Consider the following 25016-nt stretch of genomic DNA (forward strand, 5'->3'; position numbering starts at 1 on the left):
ATTTGAGTACAGTGAACTCATTGTCATGTTCAAGAAACCAGTCTAAGATGATTCGTGCTTTATGACATGGTGTTATCCTGCTGAAAGTAGCAATCAGAGGATGGGTACACTGTGGTCATAAAGAATGAACATGGTCAGCAACAATACTCAGGTAGGCTGTGGCATTGCCACAATGCTCAGTTGGTGTTAATGGGCCCAAAGTGTGCCAAGAAAATATCCTCCACACTATTACACCACGACCACCAGCCTGAACCATTGATACAAGGCAGGATGGACCCATGCTTTCATGTTGTTGATGCCAAATTCTGACCCTAAGATCTGAATGCTGCAGCAGAAATCGAGACTCATCAGACCCAGCAACGTTTCTCCAATCTCTTTTACTGTCCAATTTTGGTGAGTCTGTGTAAATTGTAGCCTCAGTTTCCTGTTCTTAGCTGACAGGAGTTGTGGTCTTCTGCTGCTGTAGCCCATCCACCTCAAGGTTCCATGTGTTGTGCATTCAGAGATGCTCTTCTGTATACTTCTGTTGTAACGAGTGGTTAATTGAGTAACTGTTGACTTTCTATCAATTCAAACCAGTCTGGCCATTCTCCTCTGACCTCTGGCATCAACAAGGCATTTGCCCCCACAGAACTGCCGCTCACTGAATATTTTCTCTTTTTCAGACCATTCTCTGTACACCCTAGAGATGGTTGTTGATACAGTATTTGCAGACAATTTGGGAAAGTCAGTTGTCTTTAATCTTTTAAACAACAGGGGGAAAAGTAACTGTTTCTACTTTAAGAGGTCCTGGTGCATCACAACTAAACAACTACAGGAGCTTTCAACAAATATTAAGATATTTTAACATTTATAGGCTTATAATTATAATTCATTACTTCCAATGAACAGAGAAGTGGTCTGCAGCCAGCAAATCGCTGCATTTGAGCTGTGAAATTTACAGGATTCTAATCCAATGGTGTAGTAGTAACACCTCTAAATCCAAAGGTGGAGCACATTCAGCTGAGCTTTCCTGCTTTACTTATGCAGAGATTTTTCTGAATCCCCTGATTTTTTTCCACAACATTATGCATGGTAGTTGTGCTTTTTCTAATTTTTCTAAACCCTTTCTGGGTAGCACAGTTCAAACAGAAGGTAAAAAGAAGGTGGTCTTTCATGGCTGTTTGAATGTGCTGAACCACATAGACATTTTAACACTGAAAGCAATCTGACAGAATGAGATCTACGCCTGAAAGGGGGAAGCAAGGACAAGTTCAGAATCTTTCACCCTGTTTACAGCAGTCTTTAGCGTTGTCCACTTGTGATTGTCCAAATATCTTGATGATGATCTTAATTAAAATGTCATCTTAATTCCAGGAATACACAGGGCCTAAATTATGACAGCCACGTATTTACAACTAAATCCTTATCATACCCCATTTTATTTATTCATTCATTCTTTTTCTTTTCGGCTTAGTCCCTTTAATAAACAGGGGTTGCCACAGCAGAATGAACCACCAATTCATCCAGCATATTTTCAGCAGATGCCCTTCCAGCCGCGTACATCCATACATACTTATTCACACACATACACAACAGACAATTTATCTTACCCAGTTCCCTTATTACACATGTCTTTAGACTTGTGGGGGAAACAAGAGCAACACGGTTTAACACGCGAACACCGGGAGAACATGCAAACTCCACACAGAAATGCCACTTGACCCAGCTTCTTGTTGTGAGGTGATTGAGCTACCAACAGCACTACTGTGCTGCCCTTCATTTTATTAAAGGGTTTAAACATTTGTAATGTTCTGCTTTCAACCAAATCCAGAGGAAGTCAAAAACTGATGATCTGATCTGAGTGGACTGTTTTGTTTGTGTTTAGAAAAGGACTAAAGTTTGTAAGAAAGCTTTTTTCAACTTATTATGTTTGAATGACCACAAAAAAAAAATCACAAACTCCTCCACATCTGTTAGTTGTGTTGTCAAAAAAAGCATCAAAACACAAGCACTTCATTCTTTACTGTATTTTAACAAACACATTAATTACTTTCCCTCTTGCTGGAAATTCATTAATTTAGTAATGCCTCTGGATTGTGTTGAGTGCTTCAATGAAAGTAAATGTAGAGATACACACATAGAAAATAATTTCAATGAAATTCAAGTAATAAGCAATACTGCATCTCAGCTGACCATTCTTGACAATGGCAGGTTGAAACAAGGTCTCGAGTGTGTTACTCACTTTTTTTTTGCCTCTGAGAGCTGCTCCATCTTGAAGGCTTCAGCATCAGCTGGTCTCCTTACAGTATCGATCAGCTCTTTATCCATCCTGAGGATCAACACCTCAATCTCATCCAGTCAGATCTTTTGTTGCTTCTTGGCCGCCTGAATCTTATAGGACAGCTGCACATCAGTTTTCTGAGATGGGAGACAAGAAAGTAAGATGAAGGAGCACTTACAAACTGTAAATAGATGCATATTAGATAGAAATATGGATATTTAAACAAAAATGTCTTTAATAATTAATCATATAATAGCTTAAAGCCAACATTTAGCAAAACAATACATTTTACTCAATATATTAAGACAAATGCTCTTTTTTCAAGGGGGGAGCTTGAGCTTGAGCTCCACCTTTTTTGCACTTCTTCTACGAGTGATGTCACTGGGGGTAGGGTTAGGGGTGGGATTAGTGTACGCATTAAAACAGCTTACAGGAGGCAGAGCGAGAGCTCATGCTCCCCCTCGCTGGAGCTCAGCTCTGCTCAAATGGCTCTGCAGCGAGCACCCTCTCCTTATATTGCCTCTGCCTGCTTGTCAGCCCCCGGCTGTATCTGATGTGTGTTTACTGCACCAACAGAGCTAACTTAGTGCCAAAACTTTTACAAGCTTTAAACCTCATAAACAGGCCAACAAAGTTTTCTAAAACATCTAAACTAGTTTATTATATAATAATGAGGCTGTTTTTTTTAGGAAAATCATAAAACGTGATTGAGCAATTCCAGCTATGGATGTGACATTTGCAGTAAAAGCACAAAACATAAATTCACATAGAGAGCATATGTTAACATTATATTGAAACTTTTCTTTATATTTTCCAGAGCAACTCGCCACAGTTTTATATGACCAGAAAAATATCAATCTGTAAACATATTTTATACTTTAAATGAGGGAAATAAACATGTGCTATGGATGTGACAAAAAATCTGTAAGTTTACAGCATACAGCATCATTTGTAGAAATTATGTGAATTAAACTGCACAACCCAAAAAAGAAACAATGATAATCAAAAGACTAAGAGTTGGCTCTCTGTAAAACTAAAATTATTGTTTTTTTTATTTTTATATTTTCACATTTTTAAGGGAAAAGTGTCGTTATGGATGTTTGCCACTTGTGATTTTGGTAAATCAAATATAATAGTTTGAAAACATTGACAGATGTATTTTTGTGTATTTATAAGGTGCTGTAAAATACTTGCTTACAGAATCTTATTTTCTTTCTTTTTTTTTTTTGTTGAAAACTAATTTTTTTTCATGGCAAGGTTGACATTTGCACGGAATTGCTCTATTACATTTGTCATTAACATATTACACACTACAGCTCCATTCCCCTGCTGTATACCTTCCGTGAATATCTTATCTGTCTTTAAACACTCATGTAACTTTACAATGAATAATATTAGCGTGTAATATTTATGTGATGATAGTATGGGCGCTGCTGCACACTAACTGATGTTAGCTAAATGTTGGATGGTTATAGCGCTAAAAGGAGAAGAAAAACTAGGCCTATTTACACATGAACAACTGACCTGTACATGATGCCCTGGACAGATAATCTTAGATAATTCAGCACCATTTCGCTTCTTTTCTTCCTCAAACACTTTATTTTTGCGCGCCATTTGTCCACCTGTTGCTTTCTCTCCATTCTCCCGTGGTTAACGGTTGTTGGAAGATCACAGACGGTTGTGGCCGGAAGTTAACGAGAATTATTTGTTATTTATTAAATTACCCAGTAAATTATATTTTATTAACATCTACACCTATCCCAACTCTAAACCCAACCACCACAGTACTGTAAAAATATTATTCATTGTTTTACAATGTTACAAAAATTATGCTATATTGATGTGCGTATCCGCAGCTGTATCCTGTCTAGACTTCACCGTGGTAACCGTTTTTGGCGGAGAGATGAATATTTATTATTATTTATTAATTTTCAATTATTTAAATGCTGAATTCTGAAATGAGAACAACTTTAGTACAATGTTATTGTCAATACTATATAATAAATATTAAGAATTTTAGCCTGCTGACTGAAAAATTTCCTTCATTCCTGCTGCTGCATGAATTGAAAATGGCATAGACTATATGGGGTTAATTAATACTTAAAAATAATAATTATTATTTATATATTTATTTTTCCTACAGAAATATATTTTCCAGACTTCCCACACACCTTGGCTTGATGTTCTACGTTTGTGCAAATACGCGTTTTTATTATTGTTTTTAAATTATGATGAACATCATATAACATTGTCAAATAATTTATTACAAATTATTTTAGAATGTATTACTTTGTGCTGTATATTTAACAATCAAACTATAACAAAGTATTGCAATTATGACACTCGCATCGTAAAGTCGAAAGTACTTTAAGGGTTTTAAAATAAATCTTTAAATGAGCCTGGAAAAGGAAGATATTGGCCATATCCTTTCGGTCAATTTGTTTGTGTAAAACTTGCCTAAAACGGGAGAGATTTAACACAGAAATGTGACTTTTATTTTCTCGTGAGAATCAAATATAAACATTAGTCTCGAGTTTAGCGCCTCGTTCTAAAAGCCGTGACGTCAGCTCCAGCGTTCCATAAATTCGGCCGCGCGAAGCCATTTCCTCAGTTGATATTGAACTCGCGAGAGAAGTGGTCGTCTATTGCATATCGACAGACCTCCAGAGATTTTACAGCACAGTTGAATCTTTAAACTTGTTTTTTTTTTTTAAATTTTCCACTTATGGATTCTTCGGCAAACACACCTCCGATCGCCGGACCAGCTTCAACGTCAGTTGGAGGAATTACAGGTATTTGAAGTAGTATATTACACCTTTAAATCATTTGATTCTTTTGCTCGATATAATTTAGGCCTAACGTTAATTGGCTCATTCCCACTCCTCGGTGCCATTTCAGGGTAGTAACTGTGCCTGATAAATAGTTGTTTTTTTCCAAGATTTCATCATTTGAGTTTAAGTACTTATTAAACTAGAAAAATATAGTCTTCCAGCTCAGGATTTTACGGTTTAGAGAAGCTGAAATGGCGTATGAAAGTATGATCGATAACTAATATTGTGTAAATGTTTTTTAATGTCTTTATATTATGAATGTTCCATAATGTACAGATAACCACATTGTGCATCTGTTTACAGTTTTGACAGAAATTCAGGACATCGAGCCCGTTCCAGGGCCATCAATGACCGAAGGACCGTTGACTGAATTTGCTTCAACGATGTCAGTTGAGCCATCGAATGTCTCAGGTACGTTTGGAACAGATTTTTTTCCCTCCATGTTGTAGAAAAGTGATTTAATTACCTGCCTTGAGCCAAATGTGGACTCTGCATATTTTGTACTGGGGCTGGATGAAATGACCATCAATATTATATAATTCTGATCTAGATATAAACAATTTTTAAAAACCTTAGAAAAACTGCCAAAAATGCTCACAAAGGAAAAAGTTAAAACCTCTTCCTTTAGAGCTCTGTATTATTTTAGAAACAAAACCAGTACAAATATTTGTTCACCTTTTTTTGAATCCGTGTACAAACAAGAATCAGAATCAGTTTTGTTGCCAAGTGTGCTTGACAAGCACAAGGAAATTGTTTTAGCTACAGAAGCTTCCAGTGTACATAAAGTGACAACACAAATTAAATATGAGAAAAAAGTCAAACATTAAACGCATGCAGTTAGTCAAAAAATTCTATATGAAGAAACATTCATTTAACATAGATAAACCATTAAACAAAGATAAAACCCTCAGATTTTGCCGGTTATTCCAATGGACTGAAATAAAAACACTGCTTCAGCCAGGATAAAGGTATGAGCAACAACCAATAGCCTATATAAATTAACAGTAAGTTAACAGCAACAGAAGTATTCATTATTTAGGTGCAAATAGAGTGGTAATTTAAAATAGATGCTATTTACACTAATAGTTAATATAATTTAGATGCATCAAGATGCTGTATGGGTGTATATTTACACTGAAGACAAGTTATTTCTGATTGTACAAAGGTACATTATTTTATCTTGTACAATATACTTTATCTGCCTAATTATCAAATAAAATGTGCTATTCGCTTATGTTAAGATGCCGGACCACATACTATAGTGTAATTTACAGTAGTGCCAATGCTGTTGTGCATGAGAGGACATACATTACATGCAACAGTTTTAGTGTATGTCATTCATTGTACATGTACACAAAATATCTATAAGTACAATAGTTCAAATTAAATCTGAAAAAAAAAAACACACACAGTCGGACATTTTAAAACAGAAATCAAATGATGATTATTTTTCGTGCCTGCATTCTGGAGAACGGTTTTCATCTTTTGAAGTTGTCTGCACATTAAACTAGTGTAAGTGGGCGCACAAAAAATGTAGAAAAATACATTTCACAATCTGGATAATATTGCAGTAAAAGTTTGTCTTTAATGTATTTTCTCATGGTCTCAGTCAATGTTTGCTGCTGGGAGTAGCTGGACTTTACATTTTGGGGAAAATATAGACATTCATTAGTTGTCTACACATTAATGTGCATTCTCACTATCAGCAAAGTTGGGTTTGTCAACAAGGTGGAAAGCGTGTATTGGCAGAAAAGTTTTTGCACTAGTACTACAGTTTATACAAAACACTATAACCGCAGAATGTTAGCTTTTCATCAGTTATCATCAATAACATCATCTGTGTGATCATATAGATCAGTATTAGAGCAGCTGTATCAAACTCAGAGCCAGAATTTTTGTTACAACCCTGCTCCAACACACCTACCTATAGGTTTTCAAACTAGTCTGAAAGACTTTGGGTGCTTTCACACCTGTGAATCGATTCAGTTGTTCCGAAACAGAGATTAGAATTGTTACATTGTTGCTCTTTGCTCTTGGAGCGGTTCGCTTTCACACTGCAAAGTTTCTAATCGGACCAAAAGAGCTAAAACAAGTCACGTGCGAGTAAACTCTCCTTACATTGGTCAGAGTGTCAGGGTTTATTTTGCAGCGTCCCGCTCAGCTGTCAGGAGAGGTGGTGGTTTGGTGGTGATTGACAGGGTGCGCGCGCGTGACTTGTCTGAGGAGAGACACGGTGGGGAGGGGTGAGAAGGGTGCGCGATGATGCCTATTTGAGGACTGGGAGAGAGACACGAGATTACCGGGAGATCATCACTCGTTTGCGGGCATCCGGAGACTCGCGAAACTTCCCGCCTTACTCCTAATTCTCTCTTCATATAGCCGTAAGCCTATTACATATCCATAAAACACTGTGATATAACCGCGCTCGGATTGGATCGCTTTCTCACTGCAATCGAACCGCTCCAGGGTTCGTTTCAATCGAGCCGAGACCACCTCATTCAAGCGATCTCGGAGCGATTACTTTGGCGCGGAACAGAGCGCGATTGCCCTGTTCACATATGCCAATCGAACCGCGCTAACTGGGCAAACAAGATACGTTCCGAAACAAAAGTGTAGGTGTGAAAGCACCCTTAATTAGTTTGATCAGGTGTGTTTAATTAGATTAAAGCTAAATTGTAGGGATGCACCTAATTTTAGGTTGAGAAAATGAGCCGAAATCGGTTAATGCCGTGTCACTCTGTCCAGCATTCTGGTTTCACTCTTTCCATTCGATGTACAGTTTGTTAGGATAGGACAATATTTGGCGGAGAAAATAATTTGAACATCTACAACCTGAGGGATAAAAAGCTTTAAAGCCGACTAAATAAATTATTTAACAAATTTTATTTTCGATAGATTTACAGTAGAAAATAAACATCTTCTTTACTTAATATTGTAATTATTGTTTTTCTAAAAGAGAAATCAACTATTTTGATTCATAAAATGTATTTCTGGCTAGGTAAATTTTAAAGTCTTACAAAATTATATTTTTTATTAAAACAATAAATTATTTTATTGCCCTTGAGCAATAACCAACCAATGCTGGCTGCAGTCTACCGTATCAAAATATTGGAAATGTGTAAAGAAGTCATATCACTGTTACTGAAAAAAATATATCAATTTTATTTTAATAATAAATTATTGTCCAGCACTAGTTTGTGGAGTAAAGTTTTATTTTTAACTGTAAAAAAGACTGAAGTTTTGCAATGTCTTTCTAAGAGAAGCTGCAAGGGCTCAAAAGGTATGATGTCTTAATTGTATTTTTTACTAAAGCTGTATACATGTTTAAGTTATTTTAAAGTGTTTATATTAATGTTATACAAGCATAACTTTATATTAATTATATTATATAAGAATGTATTATAAAATGTACAGATAATCATCCTCCCAACTCTGCACCAGGTTTGACAAGAAATGAGGAGACTGAGCCGGTTCCAGGCCCATCAGAGCTGCAGCCCACACAGGCTGAATCAGATTCAAGGCCAATCCATCGATCACCTGGATTAGGTACATCTGAAACATTGACTTTTATTTTTATTGGTGTCTTTTAACAGTATTTTGATTCTATTTTCTTCTAGAGCCATTTGTGCAATCTGCATAGCTTGTAAAGTACAAAGCAAAGTGGATTGTGTTTTTAGATGGTTTTAAATAATAGCTGATGATTTCTGTAATGATTAAAACACTCAACACGTACGTTATTTGCAAAGTAAATAAACACAAAGGCACCCAAATAAAGAATAATTCTCTTTTACATCTCTTACATTACTTATTCTGTTTGTTCAGGCATAACATGAATCTTAAATGAACATGTCTTTTATCTTTCAGTGACAGACAAGTATGATATGGGGAGAGAGCTGGGACGAGGACGCTTTGGCATCGTCAAAATAGGAGTACGAAAGTCCGATCAGCAGAAGGTAAACCTCTTCTACACTTCTCTGTTTTCTTTTTTCAGTACAGTGACTGCAGATCAAAATAGACCTGTGCTCACAATAAAAGAACAAATGTTTTTGCAAGAAGCTAACTTATGTTCACCATCTTTTCATCCACAGGTTGCCATCAAATTCATCAAGTCTAAAAAGCCAAAGGATGACGTAAGACTGAAAACAATGCATATTAGTATATGACTCTGAATACAAATTATATTGAAATAAGATTATAAGACTTTCAATTATATTTTTTCCCCAGCCTGGCGATCGCAGAGGACCCCCCATAGAAGTGATGCTACTGAATACGCTCATGGCACCTCCAAGCACCTACACTGTGCGCCTCTTTGAGTGGTTTCAGGAGAAAAAGGACTTTCAGCTGGTCATGGAGTATCCAGAGCCCTGTGAACCAATAGGGCGTTTTCTTAGCCGCTGTGGACACTTGGATGATAGTGTTGGCAAGAGTTTGATGGTGCAGGTTGTCCGGTGTGCTCAAGAGTGCATAAATCATGGGGTTAGCCATAATGACATGCACACTAGCAATGTCTTAATCAATACAGCTTTGATGCAGATCAGGCTTATTGACTTTGGAAAAGGACTACAAATCAGGGGTAAGTATTTCTTTGCTCTTTGTTTTTTCACAGTTTGACAGACATCTACTGTAAGTAGACAAAAGCTTAAATGTCAGAGAGAGACTAGCAAACCTCTAGTACACAAACTAATGCAATTAAGAGTTTAGCTTTCTCTTGAGTGTGCTTCACTGCTGTTTACTAACCTCAAAACTGTTTTTCTTACAGAACCAGAAGTGCATCCACACCAGACATACACAACATGCTTACGACATGCTCTTCAAAAAACAGTGAAATCTGTGGGTCTACTTTTGGAATACATAGCAATCCGTGTCTGCATACCTGAAGGTGAGATAATGACATTAACAACACCATGACAATAACATTCAGTACATACAGCAAGTTCTCTGTATATTGCATCTATAAAACTACAACATATCTGTATATAAGGCTTGCCTTACGTTTGATTAACGTCTTTTAGAAGTTGTTTTTATGCTTGTGAACTGTGTGTGGCCTTGACTAACCAACTTTGTTTCTAAAATGCATCCAGAACTGAAGAAATGTATTGCTGCTTGCCAAAGTGAGAAGCAACCCAGTCTGGAACACATTTTAAGCACTGAATGGCTTAGAAGTGTTTCAGACATTTAAAGCAATAGTTCACTCAAAAATGTAAATTCTGTCTTTAATTACTCACCCTCATGCCATTCCAAACCCCTGAGACCTTTGTTCAGAGCACATGCTCACAAGCACAGTGCACTGTATACCCCGAATGCAACCTGGAATGAATGTAAATGTGAGTAATTAATGACAGAATAGTCCAGTGAACTGATTAAAAATGCAGTACCAGCCCCAGAGCATCTACCAGTTTCAGCCCTAACCCCAGGAATGCCAGCCAGTGACTCCTCCAGCCCCAGAGCAACCCCTAGTGATGGCTCCATCCCCAGAGCACCCGCCAGTGACGGCTCCTTCCCCAGAGCACCCGCCAGTGTTGGCACAAACTTTAAATAAAGGAAAAAAAAGACATCTTGCAAGTGCATTTTGTGTCTTCAAGATAAATCTACTAATATTTCTGAACATTCAACAACATTTTTCAAAATAGTAAAAATTCAATCAAGTTATCTATGAAAACAGCGTTTGAATTTGCATTTATGTCTTAAAAATATTTACTTCCACTTTTTATCTTTGTGAAGTTAGAGGTCAAAGTACCCATCAGATCATTTATTTTACCCTGTTAAAAATGAACACTTTGGGACCAGATGGAATTTTAGCTGTGTACACCTATGATCTAAATGCAAATGAGCTGATTCTCTCTGCCCACTCCTGAGGGATGTTGCTTTAGAACAAAAGCAAGCTTTAGATGTCAGATGAGCACAGACAGAGACTGAAGCAGAAAGCCACAGTCACAAATTATAAAGTTATGGCCAAAGCAGGAAGTTTCCAAATGGTTATTTGATGTAGTTGTGGAGTTTATTTGGCCTTCCTGCAATGATGAATGAACCACACAAAAATGCTGTTTCAATCAATGTTTGAAGTACACACACACGCACGCACACTCAGAGGTTTAACATGCTGTTTTTTGTTTTTTCTAATTGCAGCAAATGAGACAAGATGTACACCAAACAGGTAAATGTATTCTGCTATATAGAATTTCATTATAGCTAACCCTACTAACAAGCCTGTGCTGGCCCTTAATAGAGAAGGTGCTTGTTGAAGAGATGCATGCATGCTTATTTAACATGTACACCGACACCACCCCTAAAATCTCAACTCCCAGTGAGGAGGAAGTGCAGCAAAAGGAATCTGGAGCTCCATTTGGCTCTGGAGTGAATTGTACTTGTCTTGATCGGCTCACATAGGACTAGCATCTTTTTCTCTGAATGACCAAGCTCATTGAGTACTAGACCTAGAGAGCATGCTCGAGTGACTTTCTTGCTTGTTGCAGGGGTGTTGTTTGTGTTTGGAACACAATTGTGTGAATTTGTTGTTTTTATTCTTCTCCATTTGTTACTATTGTTCTCTTTTTAAGAGGGAACATACCCTTCATACTGTTTTACAACAAAATGTACTCAAAACATCTTGTATCACTAGTTTTATCTAATCCATTGAGCTAGGCTATATCTCTACTGCTGTTTTGAACTTTTTAATTTTTGTTTCACCCTCTATACGTCACTTGTCTGGCTACCTTTGATTGCAGGTGAAGAATTGGCTGAGGATGAAGCAAGTCCAGCTCTGGTAGATAAGACACCTCCCGGGCTGACACTCACTTATCTGGGGTAAGTTTGCTGTGTAACGTTAATGTCAACACTCGTTCCACCTCAGAAAGACAGTGTGTGTAGGCCAGAGTCATAGCAAAGAACTAACACTGCCATAGCAGGGCTCGAAATTGCGACCATTTTGGTCGCATATGCGCCCGAAAATTAATCGATGCGACCTCATAATATATTTGGGCGCACGTGCGACCTGTTTTGATTTTTTTAAAAAAACGTGCTGAATCGCTCTTCCCTGCCGCTGTATTGGTTCATATTAGCTGTCAATCACTCAAGGCTATCCACTGTTAGATGACAGGGAGGGAGCTTTTATGTCCACGGGAAATGCAAACGGCTAAAGTGTAAAAACTTAAAGCACACAGGTTTGCAAAGTGCAAACCCCACCTAAAGTTGAGACGCAGATGAGAGCGATCATGACACGTGGTGAATATTGATCCGCCAGCTGAGATAAATCGAGTATGTGCTTTTCGGAGAAGGTGGTCGAATCTCGATGCGTTGCATTCACTGCGTGTTCAGCGCAAATGTCCGCTAAAAGTCAAATCTAATACTGTATCATCGCCAAAGAAGCTCGCCTTTACTAAGTTTACACTGAAACTGCGTCTCATAACAAACAGCGGTATTGCGCCGATGCTCAACCTGCTCATAAATTGGGTCGGCTGACTCGCCTGCTTTTCCACAAACACAGAAAAATGAAAATCAGCTCAGACAGAACATTTAAATTGACACAAACTGAAACCAAAACTTTTAAAGAGTGATAGAAGTGAGACTTTACTTACTTTCTTTTGCCTATTCTTTCATGAGATGTATATATTTTTTTATTTAGTTACTGATGACTGTTTTGCAGCTTTCAGCCTTGAATTTAATATTTTATTATAATCTTTTGTTTGTTTTGCAGCTGAAATATTATTTATTAAACTGACATGCATATATATGCTGTTTAGCAGTATAAAATAAATATTTCTTACTGCAATGCTTCATTTTTGTTTGATGCAAACTATACATTTATTTTTCAGAAAGTAACAGACTTTTTATAGCAGATAACCTACATTCATGCACATTCAAGGCAGCATGATGATGAGAAATGTAATTCATTGTTACTATTATTGTCATTTTCATCATCATTAATATTCTATAATTATTAGACATACACATTTTGGAATTATTGCACACAAATATCAATGTCATCTCAGCATTAATTATAGTTGTTTCTGGTTTTTGTTAGTCCTAATTGATGTTGTTTTAAAATACAATATGTCCCTTAAAATACAATTTGCAGCGGTGCTCAATCATTTTTGGTGGGTGCTCCTAAATTTTTTCTGGTGCTCCTAAATTTTTGAAGTTGGGAGCACCGGTGCTACCAAGTAAAAAAGTTAATTTCGAGCCCTGCATAGAGAGAAATGTCCGGCATAAGCTACACTTTTAGCATTTAAACACTTTACACTTTTTTTTTTTAGGTTTTTACAATTTGCATTTTGTAAATGGCGGATTGCCGTCTTAAAAGAGCCACAAAAATCCAAAAAAATGAACCGGTCTGTGTGTGAGTGCACAGTACCATTTCTAGGCATAGATCTCACCCCACCCAGCTGCAAGGCCCCAATAAATACCCATTGCTCCAGCCCCGGTCCCGATCACCCACTAATTCCATTGCTTATTTTGTTAGGTTGAGCTTTTTACTGAAAAGCAAATTAAAAGATAAATAAATGAACAATTAAAACAGGAGTGCTCAACCCTGTTGCTGAAGATCGTTCCTGCAGAGTTCAGCCCTAGCCCAGATCAAACACACCTGAACCAATTAAATAGGACCTGAACAGGTCCTGCACCTCTTGAGAATTGCAAGCAGGTGTGTTTGATATGGGTTGCTACTGAAATATGCAGGATGGTAGATCTCCAGGGCCCGGTTTTTCAAAAAGTAATCCACTAGGATTTTGGATAAGGGATTGTATCAAATCTTGAAAATGGGTTTTTTAAAAGGAAAAACGGATTACATAATCTGATTGATCACGTAATCCAATCTTGGTTTTGATCCGGATCAAATCTTTAGTTTGGGTTTCTCAAACCTTTTTTGTAAGATTCGGATCGCTTTGATCCAAAAAACCTGGATTAAACTGATCCCATCAGAAGGGTGGATTTACCGTGGATTTCATGCCCAAAATGTAATGAAAACTTTACAAAATTATTAAATAGTACTATTTTTGGATCATGCAGTATTTTACGAGATGTACTATTTAATAATAAGGTTTTAATTTTATTTGTTCATCTGTCAGGCTATAGTGACTATAGGCTTTAACGTATTCAGCCCTTCAGTATAGGCCTACAGCAAAGTAGAAAGAGTTTGGCCTCATAAAATAATCCCCCAAACAGCTGTCAAAATTGACCTAACACAATAATTTTTTTTTCTGTCACTAATTGATATATATATATATATATATATATTTATATATATTTATCACAATGGAAAATATTTTTCTTTTTAGTATATTTATTAGTGATGCATGTAATGATTATAGGATAACCAAAAAAAATTTTGCAAAGAATGACAATCCCTAATTTTAGAAATCTCTTTCAACAATTGCAAAAAGAGACTGAAAGGGCAGAAGCACAGCTTCGTCTGGCAGAGGAACAACTGACTTTGACCAAACCAAGGCAAGCTGGTCTCTCCACATCAGATGAGGAAGTGTGAAATTATTGTGGAGTTTTTGACATTAAGTCTTTTTTTTTTTTTATTTACATCTATATTTGAAACTTATTATAAATATCCTCAATGTACAGTGTTGTAGGTTTCAGATGAGTGGACTGCTGGAAGAGGATGGGGTGGGGTTTTTCTTGTTTTTATTATTAGAATTTTATTATTTATTAAATTTTCTTAGTTTTCATTTCAAATAAAAATAAAGTTATATTGACCCCACACTGGCTATTATATTTGTTGCTCTGTACACAGGCCTATCTATCTACATTGTGATTGAGCACTAGTAATCCAGATTTAGTAATCCTGAAAAGTTTCTATCTGGATCAGATTGATCCAATCCGATGTTGCTTTGAAAAACTGGCTCAAAAAGTAAGCTGGATTATGTGATCACAGATCGAAAAAACAGGATTACTATATCCGGATCAACTTGATCCGGATTAACCCTTTTGAAAAACTGGGCCCAGGGGCCTGTTCTTTATACTTGGACTAAGCTGGATTTGGATATAATCAATCGCGTCCATTCCATATCCGTTTTCAAACAAAAATGGGAAAAGTAAGAAAATGATAGTTTTTCATTTATTGTTTGCTTACAAAAAGCTAGATTTTGGCTTAATCATAATTTTTTGGTTTAGTGTAAGAAAACAGATAAACGACTTTAAAGTTCATTACTGTGCGTTCACACCGAATTTGTGTATGATAATAAACATGCATAATATTTGACAGTTTTTTTTTAAAAGGAATAATAATTTCTGCAGTCATGCATGTGCTTTGACAACTAATATGAAGGTGGTTTGATGCTTCGCAAAAGTTGCAGACACTTTTACCTATGTTAAAATGCTTTTTTGATGCAAAATTAATGTCATTTTTTTGTTTTAAAATTTTATTTATAAGAGCAATTTTTGGGGGATAAAAGAGGGTTTAATACATTAGGGTGACATGGAAAATAAGTCACACAGCAAAATCCTCAGAGAAGAATGTACTCAGTTTAGAGAATATTTGGTCCCTCTCTCATGTGAGTAAAATTTGCTCAACAGCAGTTTAAGTTAATGAGACAATGAAGGGATTAATTAAGTAATGATTGAGCACTAATGATGAACACCAGCTGTTAATATACAGAAGCAGAAGAGAAGCAGCAGCAGCTTTGCTCATTGCTTACATGTTTGACTATTTATTTTAAATGTTCACAAGTCCATATGAGCTTTTCATTATAATGATTAATGATGTATTTGAGAAAGTAGATGGGGGATAAGTAGGTGTTTGTTTGCGGATGATGGAGCTTTTGGTTAAGGGGAAAAAATATATATTATATTATGAGGAAAATGCAAGAGACATTATATAAGGTTGAAGAGTGGTCATTTAAATGGGGTTTCAAGTTATCAAAGGGCATAAGAGTACTACATGAAATGTATGTAAGGGAAAATTTTAATGGAAAAATACGGAGAGATGGTTTTTTTTTTTTTTTAAGAAGCATCGAAAGTCCAGATAATGACCAGAAATAGCAAATGTAATTCCAAAGTTTAATATAGAAAAAATATATAAGGATTTCAAACAAATTATCAGTATACACAGGGGTAATGCTGGCAATAAGTTTAGCATTACAATGGATGAAAGATGCAGGAATTCTCAGTCCCAAAGCGCTAACAGGCATACAAGGCAAACAAAGCAGAATTTAAAAAAAAAACTGTCAGAAAATAAAATAGAATAAAAAGAATGCAGTAAAATATGAAAGATTCAATACAACTGGATGATAAAATGACAAACATAATCATTCTAAATTAAAAGCAACGGTAAAAAGGGGAGTCTTAAGAAGTTTAATAAGATAGTCAGTAAAATGATCTGAACCTTCCATCACTACCATAGACTTCCATTCATACGCACGCAAATGCGTCAGACTGGAAACGCAGGGTCATGCATTAAGTTTCGCAGTTCGCTGCGGTGCAAAGTTTAAGCTTGGTGAACTCTGATCTGCGAAATCCAATCACTTGACTGTGTCAAACTGCCAATAATGTAATGTTTTGTTTTAAAACTATTTTAGCTTCACGCAAAGCTGATGTAACATTGGATGTTGTTGTTACAAATGGGTTATATCTTCACAGAAGTGTTGTTCAGCCACTAAAATCTTCCGTTAAAAGATTGATGTGACTATAGACTGATTTCACGTGGCTGCCATTTTTAAAAGTGAAGTCGAGGCTGCGGTGGGAAGAAACCCGGAAGTATTGTTGGGAGTTGCATAGGAACGTTGTGTACTTGGCTGTATATCTTATCAGAGAAGAAAAAGTGACACAAATATATAATTCCACCGCTTTCTGAGTGACCCGAAGATCCGTTCTGAATGAATGGTGAAAATAAAAAGGAATATCAGAGCTTATTTTCAGCTAAGTTAAGGGAAATGTCACTAGTTAACTAACGTTTTCTTTCCCAAACACACGCTTTAGATGCCATTTATCAAACTTGAGTTAATGAACTGATTTTTTCACTATATTAGACTTGTCACGATGCTGAATTAAAAGAAAAACAAACAGGCAATTTCGCACTAACATTTAAGGCACTGTTGACGGTTTTCTTAAAACAACGCTGATTTGCTATTGTGTTCACGTGCTCGACAGAAATGCTTGTGATTGGCCAAGAAGGTCATCAGTTCACCCACCGCTGTTTACTGAGCACAAACACAGACGGGCCAAACGATCTGCTTGATGACTCGACATCTTCACGGCTGCTTCACGCTCCAGTCTCCGTGTATCTGTGTTTGCACTGTGGGAAGAGCAGTAAACTGAGTGAAAACACAGATACACGGAGACTGGAGTGCGAAGCAGCAGTGAAGATCAGTCAAGTCATCCGCGCTCAGCGGCACTTCAATGTTAGCCAGTTTTAAAACTTCAGTACCGGGACAACACTATTACAAACAACACGAGGATTTGCTACAGGGGCCTGCAGTGTTTTATCACTCACCGGGTTACATAGGCTGAAGCAGGAATGTGTCCCCACGATGTTTAACTGGTGCCATGAACTGAAGCCTTGGAGGACACTTGAGCATATTTTTTCTTACAGAGATTGTGATGTTGTTTGATGCCTAATTTGCTTATAATTGTTTAAATTAAACTTACTGTATAACATTAAAGTAATGTTTACACCATTTATGCATTTTAAAATCTCGGCAACAGCTGGAGGTTTGTAGTCCACAGCATGTTGCTGCAATGTTTGCAGTGCTGGTCCTTCACTTCCGGGTTTCTTTCCACCGCAGCATCGCTTTGGTTCTTTAAAATGGCGGCCGTGTGAAATAAGCGTATTTTCAGTTTCATATGGGACCTTTTACAGCATTGATAATGTAGATTTTAATTAGTTTACCAAACAAAACACAAGTAAATACTCCTATTCTGCCTAGTCTCCCTATAATGTTTACCATGCCACTTTAAATTTTCGCTCTGAAATAGCATGTCAGTTTGGCTTAGTAATGAGTGTAATTCCTGCACGCCGCCGGACAAGCACTAGTCGCTTTTAACTCATGAGAGAGGGCTCTTTTGCTGTCATCTTTAAGGTGCGCGTGCTCCTGTTTCAGGAGGCGTGGCTGTGGACGGCAGGGGAGGGACTGCGATTTAGAGATTTATGCTAAGTTGTTAGCATTATGGAAGATCACCTACTGCACCTTTAAATCTCTTTAACTGGTTAATAACAAGAAAAGTGATAGATTCTTGGATTATTATGATAGCTTTTTTGGAAGTATTACGGATACATAAGTCATACGTTTTTTTTCTCTTTTTTTTTCTTTTTTTTACAGTTTTAGGTGTTTATATTATTTAAGCTAATCTGTTATTATCATTGTCTTTTTTGTGAAAGATTGGATTTTGTATGTTTGTTATTAAAGTCAATAAAAAAAAATAAAATAAAAGGTGAAGTTCACTTCAGCATTTCACCGTGTGCTGCATAGATATAACGGAAAGCTAGATGCCCCGTAAGCGGCTGGATGGTACGACAGCGCCACCCCCTGGCTTTAGTGATTTTAACACATTGCTGTAAAAAAAATCTGTAAAAATACAGGAAAAACTACCGTATAATTGTGAAGGAACTTTCCGTATTTTCATTTTACAGCAATATTATCCGTATTTTCGGTTACGCACTGCATTATGGGAGCAAAAATCTCGGCGGAACAGCGTGAGAAGCAAACGCCATTTCCTGTACACACACACACCTCTCACTGTAGTCAGCCGTCGGAGAAGGATACACCTCAAGCTTCTGTGATAAAAAAGTGTTTTAGTTATTTTCCCCATTTTATATACCCACAACATGTTTTATAGCGTCGTTATGCTTTTAGTTACTGTGTTATTCGATTGAGTGACTGAACTCAGCTTCTGCTGTGTGTCCTCGAGACAGGGCCGGAGCAAGCTGAACTGCCGCTCTAGGCAAAGGATGTTCACGGATATAACTGAAGACGCGGGTGGTGAGGGAGGTGTCGTGGACAGATCTGAGGTCGCGGGTGGTAAGGAAGGTGTCGCGGGCATACTGGGGACGCGGGTTGTGACGGAGGTGTCGCGGACGCCACCCTCTCTATTCAGCAGCCTCGGTCACCTTTATGGACGCGCCGGCCCTGCCTTGAGGCTGCTGCTGCATGTCTTTGCGGCTCGCGTGATGGTTAATTCCGGTTTAGTTCATATTTGTGAAGAGAATGTGAGTGCATAATGTCACTGTGTCGGTACGTGTTTTTCTATTCGTTTATGATGGTTGGTGATATATGTATATATATTTTGTATTGTTCCAAGGCCATAGTAAAGTTAGCATACGCAGTTAGCATATTATTTGAAATGTTACGTGTTCTGGCATTCATCACACTTACTCATTAATTAAATGTTTTTTTGGAACAGATTAAATATCACCTTAGTTATCTTGACTGACCCTGAATAAACTTGCTGTTAAAGTAGTCGTGTGTGGCGCAGCTGATTTAAACTATTGTTAATCCCGTCGTAATGTTTACTTGCAGTGTCTGAAGAGCTCATCTGGAATCCCTAAAGGAGAGACCTTAACATCTTTACTTTCAGCAGAGGTTGGTTTGAACTCTTTAACATTAGTGACTTTATCAAGCACTGAACTGACAGTTGTTATTAACATCATTTTTGTGTGTGTGTGTGTGTGTGTGTGTGTGTGCTCATAAAGGTTGTGGAAGAAAAAAACAATCCAGTACAGCTCACCTCTGGTATTGCCACATTGTTAAGAGAAGTAAAACTGTTACTAAATTAAAACAACAGTTTAGAACTCGTCTCCTTTATTGCATGACCACCATGGCCGTTCACTAACAACAACAAAAACTCCCGCTCACACCGAAAGTGACCTTTTAACATAACATAAAAGTCCTACTTCCTTTCTATGTGCAGCATCCACATTTACGGTTGTCATCACCTAGAATTGAACTTAACAAACTCAATCTCTTCTTTAAAAAAAAATGTCTCATGCCCTTTCTGAAAAACATTAATACATAAGATAACAGCAAAACATAAGATAACATGATGCCATAAGTTTTAACTTTTAGAATTCAGTACTCCTAACAGAAAGATGCTCTTTTAATAGAGCTTCCATTGTCCTTCACTAAGTGCTTTAAGTAACTGCAGTGCTGATGCTCCTTATTTGGTAAAGCAGTCTGCAAACTGGTCTTTTGTACCATACCAAAGCACTTGTTTAATTCTTTGTGTTTGAATGAGTTCTTTGATGCTGCTCATTTCCAGACGAAGTCTTTTCTCAGCAACTGACTTGGTGGACTTCAGTGCATCAGCAAGTGAGTGATTGTCTGTAATGCAAATTATTGGAGTTGTATTTTTTAGTGTCACCAGTAGTCAGCTCAGAGTGCAGCGTCGTCAGAAATATTGCATTATCAATTCCATTTGACATTGCTAGTGTTTTAGCAGCAAGTGTACTTTGCACAATTCTCTTTACTCTTTTTGATTGCCAAGAAAGGGGAGAGAACATTCCATTTTCTCCCATAAGAACAATTAGATGTCCTTCTTGACTTCCCCCATCTGAGTGATTTCCAAAAGAGGCATCACTATATACAACCATCTTGAGCTCAGAGTCTTTTCCGAGGTATTGGAAGTTCAGCATTACCTTTTTGGATTTAAGTTTACCCACAATTCTGTTTGCTTCATGAATAGTTTGTACAGAGGCATTTTTAATGTTTGAAGCTCGGCTGCTGGCATCAAACATGACATCAGGCCTGCTTTGTCTTGCAGCCCAAAGAATTTGGCTGACCTTTGACCTTAGCTGATCCTTTTCCTCCTTATAAAGTAAGGAGTCCTGTTCCACTGATTGTGCAGGATTCAGTTGTATAGGCTGTATGTTTTGGATGTAGTTTTCCTGATGAACCTGCACTTCATTGGCAATAGTTTCAAAGTTTATTCCCACATAACAGAAGCTGTTGTTCTCCTCACGCCTAACTTGAAACATGGATCTGAGGTGAGGTATTACTGTTGTGGAAAAACTTTGTGTGCCTCCCCATATGAAGTCATCCACATGACAAGCGAGTACACCAGTCACAGCGCAGTCTTGATCCAGCCAGTAGAAGACAGCTGGATCTACTCAGGGGTGATAGCGTTCCGGCACCACGCCGGATTTTCGGCGTACTGTGGCTGCGGGGGAAAAAAAATCAGGTTCACAGATATTGATCTGTCATTTCTCTAGATTCACAGAATTCACTCACTGCTGAAAGCGGCGAATTGGTTTTTATAAAGTGCCATTTTGTGTGCTCGTGAATCATCTTTTGAGTGTAGACGCCATGTAAATAAAAGATTAATTGTGTAGTTTAGAGAGCTTTATAAATTATAACGGATCTTTGTGAGATCTCTATGAACTAAGATTAGTGACGCTTTTTAGTGATAATAAGAGGAGCGTGCTTTGCACTTTCCAGGCTATAATCCATTCAGAATTTGTATGAAACTTTCGTTTTCGGCACATATACGCTGATATGTTTTGGGATAATTCTCGAAATAACGGTGAAGCAATAGACGGGACAAAAATATATTTCCCCCTTCTCCTTAAACAACTTAGTGTTTCAGCTATGAAATAGTTCAGTTTTGTATGTATCCTAATGGCAAAGTGTTTATATTTAGTTTTGTTTTTTATTATTTAGAAAAACGCTTATTTAGAAAAACGTTTGGAGCATTTTTTATTCGTTAAAAATAAGTTTTTTTTAACGAACAGCGCCCAGCGGAAGACCATCATTGTCTGTTTGATCAGTTTGCCTTCTCAGATCATCACGACTTGCCTAAAATAAAAGATATAAAACTGTTCAAGTATAAAACAATGGTAGCTTAAACGTTAAAGAATGTGTGCTATTAGGCGCATAGTTTGCTTATAAAAAGCTTGCAGGACATCGAGGCGCCAGAGCAATCACTTGCATTTTTTCAGTGGGAGCAATTTAAAGTTATCCGTCATTTTTGCTCACAAAGTAATACATCAAAAAACATTACAGCGTTTTTATAAAATAAAGAAAACCAAAATTATGCGCTTTCTGTCGTCTGGTTTTTGAACAGGAGCGCTTAACAAAATGAACCGATATGCCTCACAGACATAATAAATATATTTATAGAAAGCTTTAAATTATTACTTAACGAAATAAAAAAAATCGAAAACAAAAAAAACTCCTTCATGTAATCCGTAAAGATGAATTTCTCTCTAAAGGCGAGTCCAAGAGGAGATTGCCAGTCAGGATCTTTGCGACACTGACTCAGAATAAGTAAATAATAAATTAAAATAATAAATAATAAAATAAAATAATAATAAAATAAAATAATAAATAAATAATTAAGATATGTCCTTACTCTTTCCTCGACACATTCATTGTTATTTGTTTTTGCCGGTGCTTGGGGCGAGTTTTAGCTTATTGTGTGCGCTTGAACGCGGATTCACAGTAGCAGTTTTAACATGGAGTGACACGACATCTGACGTACAGATGACACTGGCACATGCCACTGAGTGTAGTGACACTTCCGGTGGCACAGTCCGGTTTTCCACTGTGTCACTCGCTAGTGGCATGTGTAGTGACCTGTGTCACTCAGAGTGTCGCGCTGCATGTCACTGCAGTGACATCGACACCCGGCGAAGCTTATGACATTAACACGAGCAAAACCATATTTAATCATTACGCGACTTTTAACCTAATTTATCGCGTCGGAAGTTAGTTTATTTGCTGAGCTACTCCACGATGTTTTAATTTAAACGCATTTATTTTATGTATTTGTAGTCATACTTCCGTACGTAATATAGTCATTTGACAGTACATGTCAGTCAAATTTATTGTGGCATGCTTATGTATGGGAGGGGTTACACTTATCTGTTGTACTGTATATTATTGCATCCTGGCAGTTCCTTTGTTCCCTACAATATGGACTTCTCTATGCTTTTAATTAATTCATTTATTTTATTATTTAACTTATTTTCATTTTAAGGTATATTAAATAATATCCTTTAAAAAGTTATAATAAAATGCATGTTGAAAACTCATAACATATATGCATGTAAGATAACAGGTGTCATTTGCCTAATGATTTTTAAATATTAAAGCAAAGAGACTTATAAGATTAATGTGCTTATAACGTGCTTATACTGACACCTACTGGCACATGTCACAAGATCACTGACACTGGCATGTGTCACTGACATTACTGGCATGTGTCACTGACATTACTGGCATGTGTCTAAAAAGAGCCACTTGACAATAATGATGATCAGGGTTACACATAGGCTGTTAATATATTTGGGCCCAGGGGCCCACAAGTTATGTGTTAAAAGTGCGTTGCATACATAGTACCCCCACCCCTACTCACCTCAGGGGCAAGGAAAAAAAGTTCAGGCTCAGGAATTTTTTCCACTATCAGCCCTGTCTACTTTTGACATTGTTCCTCCTGACTTCATGACAATGTCCTTCACTCTTTTATACCAGTAAAGTGAAGCATCAGCCAGACCATACACACACTTTTTTAGCTTTCATAGTTTTTTTTTACAGTTTGCCTCGGGAGGTGGTTTGATATAAAGGTCCCGGGACAGTTTCATTCCTTGTAGAAATGCAGCTTTTATGGAATTTAGATTCCACTGTCTTTGACAAATCACTGCCACAAGGAGCCGAAGAGAGTCTGAAGAACATGTTGGAGAGTCCCTTTTTAGTTCTGACATCTCTAGTTCTTCAAAACCTCGTGCTACAAGACGAGCTATGGGTAAAACCCCATTAGGTGTCTCTTTGTAGGTGCATACCCACCTAGTGGAAATGCATTTCTGTCCCTCGTCCTTTACTTCCTCAAAGACCTGTTTATCTATCCAGCTTTTTATCTCATCCTGTTTTGCCAAGTCAAATCTTACATTTTTTATTACAAACACATCCTCACATACATTAGTGGAGTTAGCATTAGCAACAGTGTTTTGAATTTGTAGATTCTCAACCTTTGACATGTCAGCAGATTCTGTGGTACCCGGTATTGACCTTATTCTAAAATGCGGAAGTGCGCCTGTTTTCGCGATCGTCTTAGAACTTCCGTTTCAGTCGCCTATGGGAGAAATGACAAGGAATAATAAACGGCAAAAAACGGTCAAACTACTTGCTCTACAAACAAATGTTTGCATGACTATACAGACCAAGTAGAATAATATAACAAGAAAATATCAGTTTGCAACATCAAACAGCGAAACAAGCAGTTTTTAATGTCTAAAAATGAATGGAAGTGAATGAGACCGGAAGTCTAGTGCCAAAAAGATTCAAATGGCAGCACCCGCTCGTCTGCGGAGAATAAGGTCAATACTTGTGGGCTCAATAAGCAACAGGTTATACCAATTTTTATATTTGCCTGTAGCTTTACCTGCACGCCCCAGGACTTCAGCTGTGTGTAAAACACCATTTTCTCTATCCCTGTAGCTTACAGTTTGTCCTTTTTGTAACATGACCACAGTTTCCATATTAGCATCACTCTGTGTTTCTGCATTATCACTTGTTTGTTCTGTTTCATACTGCCTCCGTTTGTTCTGCATTTGTCCCACTCCTTGTTGTACTTTGATTTCAGTCTCTTCTGCTGGCTGTTGGTTACTTTCAGTAAAGTCTTGTTCTTGTTCATTGTCTGTGACATTGTCTTCATCAGTTTTTGTTATATGTTGATATTCACCTTCTTTGTACACTTTTCTCAGTCTGAGATGATGTACTCTAATACAAGTCCCTCCATGTCTCACAAATACTACTGCACCATCCTGACCCATGACAGTTCCTGGCCCTTTCCATTCTGGACAATCCACTCTTTTGTAGTACACTTTGTCACCCATTTCATATTTCTCATCCGTGTTGCGTATTTGCTTCCGCAATGCTCTCCGAATCCTCTCTGATGACTCTGCTTCAATAAAAGACTTTCTTGATGCGTGCAAAGCAGCGATGTGTTTTGCCACCCATTGACTCTTTGTAGTGCCCTCTAAAGCTGGAGGT

At 37.4% G+C, this 25016-nt stretch overlaps 2 protein-coding genes across 58 annotated transcripts in view; one reads left to right on the top strand and one right to left on the bottom strand.

Annotated features, from left to right (window-relative positions):
• Positions 1–3915, bottom strand: part of LOC137495624 (flotillin-2a-like) — a 204384-nt gene extending 200469 nt beyond the window's left edge. For all 7 annotated transcript variants that reach the window (XR_012406270.1, XR_012406271.1, XR_011015569.2 and 4 more), the window contains exons 1-2: positions 3788–3915; positions 2225–2400 (exon numbers count right to left, since the gene is read on the bottom strand). Coding sequence is in view for 4 of the 7 variants with exons in the window: in XM_073951356.1 (XP_073807457.1) it covers positions 2225–2310 (86 nt within the window). In the remaining 3 variants the exon portion in view is untranslated. The remainder of the gene's footprint in view (positions 1–2224; positions 2401–3787) is intronic.
• Positions 3916–4872: 957 nt separating this feature from the next.
• pimr201 (Pim proto-oncogene, serine/threonine kinase, related 201) overlaps positions 4873–25016 on the top strand; it is a 36293-nt gene continuing 16149 nt past the window's right edge. For 16 of the 51 annotated variants that reach the window (XR_012405577.1, XR_012405582.1, XR_012405585.1 and 13 more), the window contains exons 1-10: positions 4873–5055; positions 5398–5505; positions 8536–8640; positions 8959–9047; positions 9183–9224; positions 9319–9667; positions 9854–9973; positions 11221–11248; positions 11820–11898; positions 19551–19613. Coding sequence is in view for 2 of the 51 variants with exons in the window: in XM_068221033.2 (XP_068077134.1) it covers positions 4989–5055; positions 5398–5505; positions 8536–8640; positions 8959–9047; positions 9183–9224; positions 9319–9667; positions 9854–9973; positions 10176–10273 (978 nt within the window). In the remaining 49 variants the exon portion in view is untranslated. The other 35 variants (XR_012405603.1, XR_012405608.1, XR_012405601.1 and 32 more) reach the window with 6 other exon arrangements.

Source organism: Danio rerio, chromosome 5, assembly GCF_049306965.1.
Source record: "Danio rerio strain Tuebingen ecotype United States chromosome 5, GRCz12tu, whole genome shotgun sequence".
In the NCBI taxonomy this organism is placed as follows: Eukaryota; Metazoa; Chordata; class Actinopteri; order Cypriniformes; family Danionidae; genus Danio; species Danio rerio.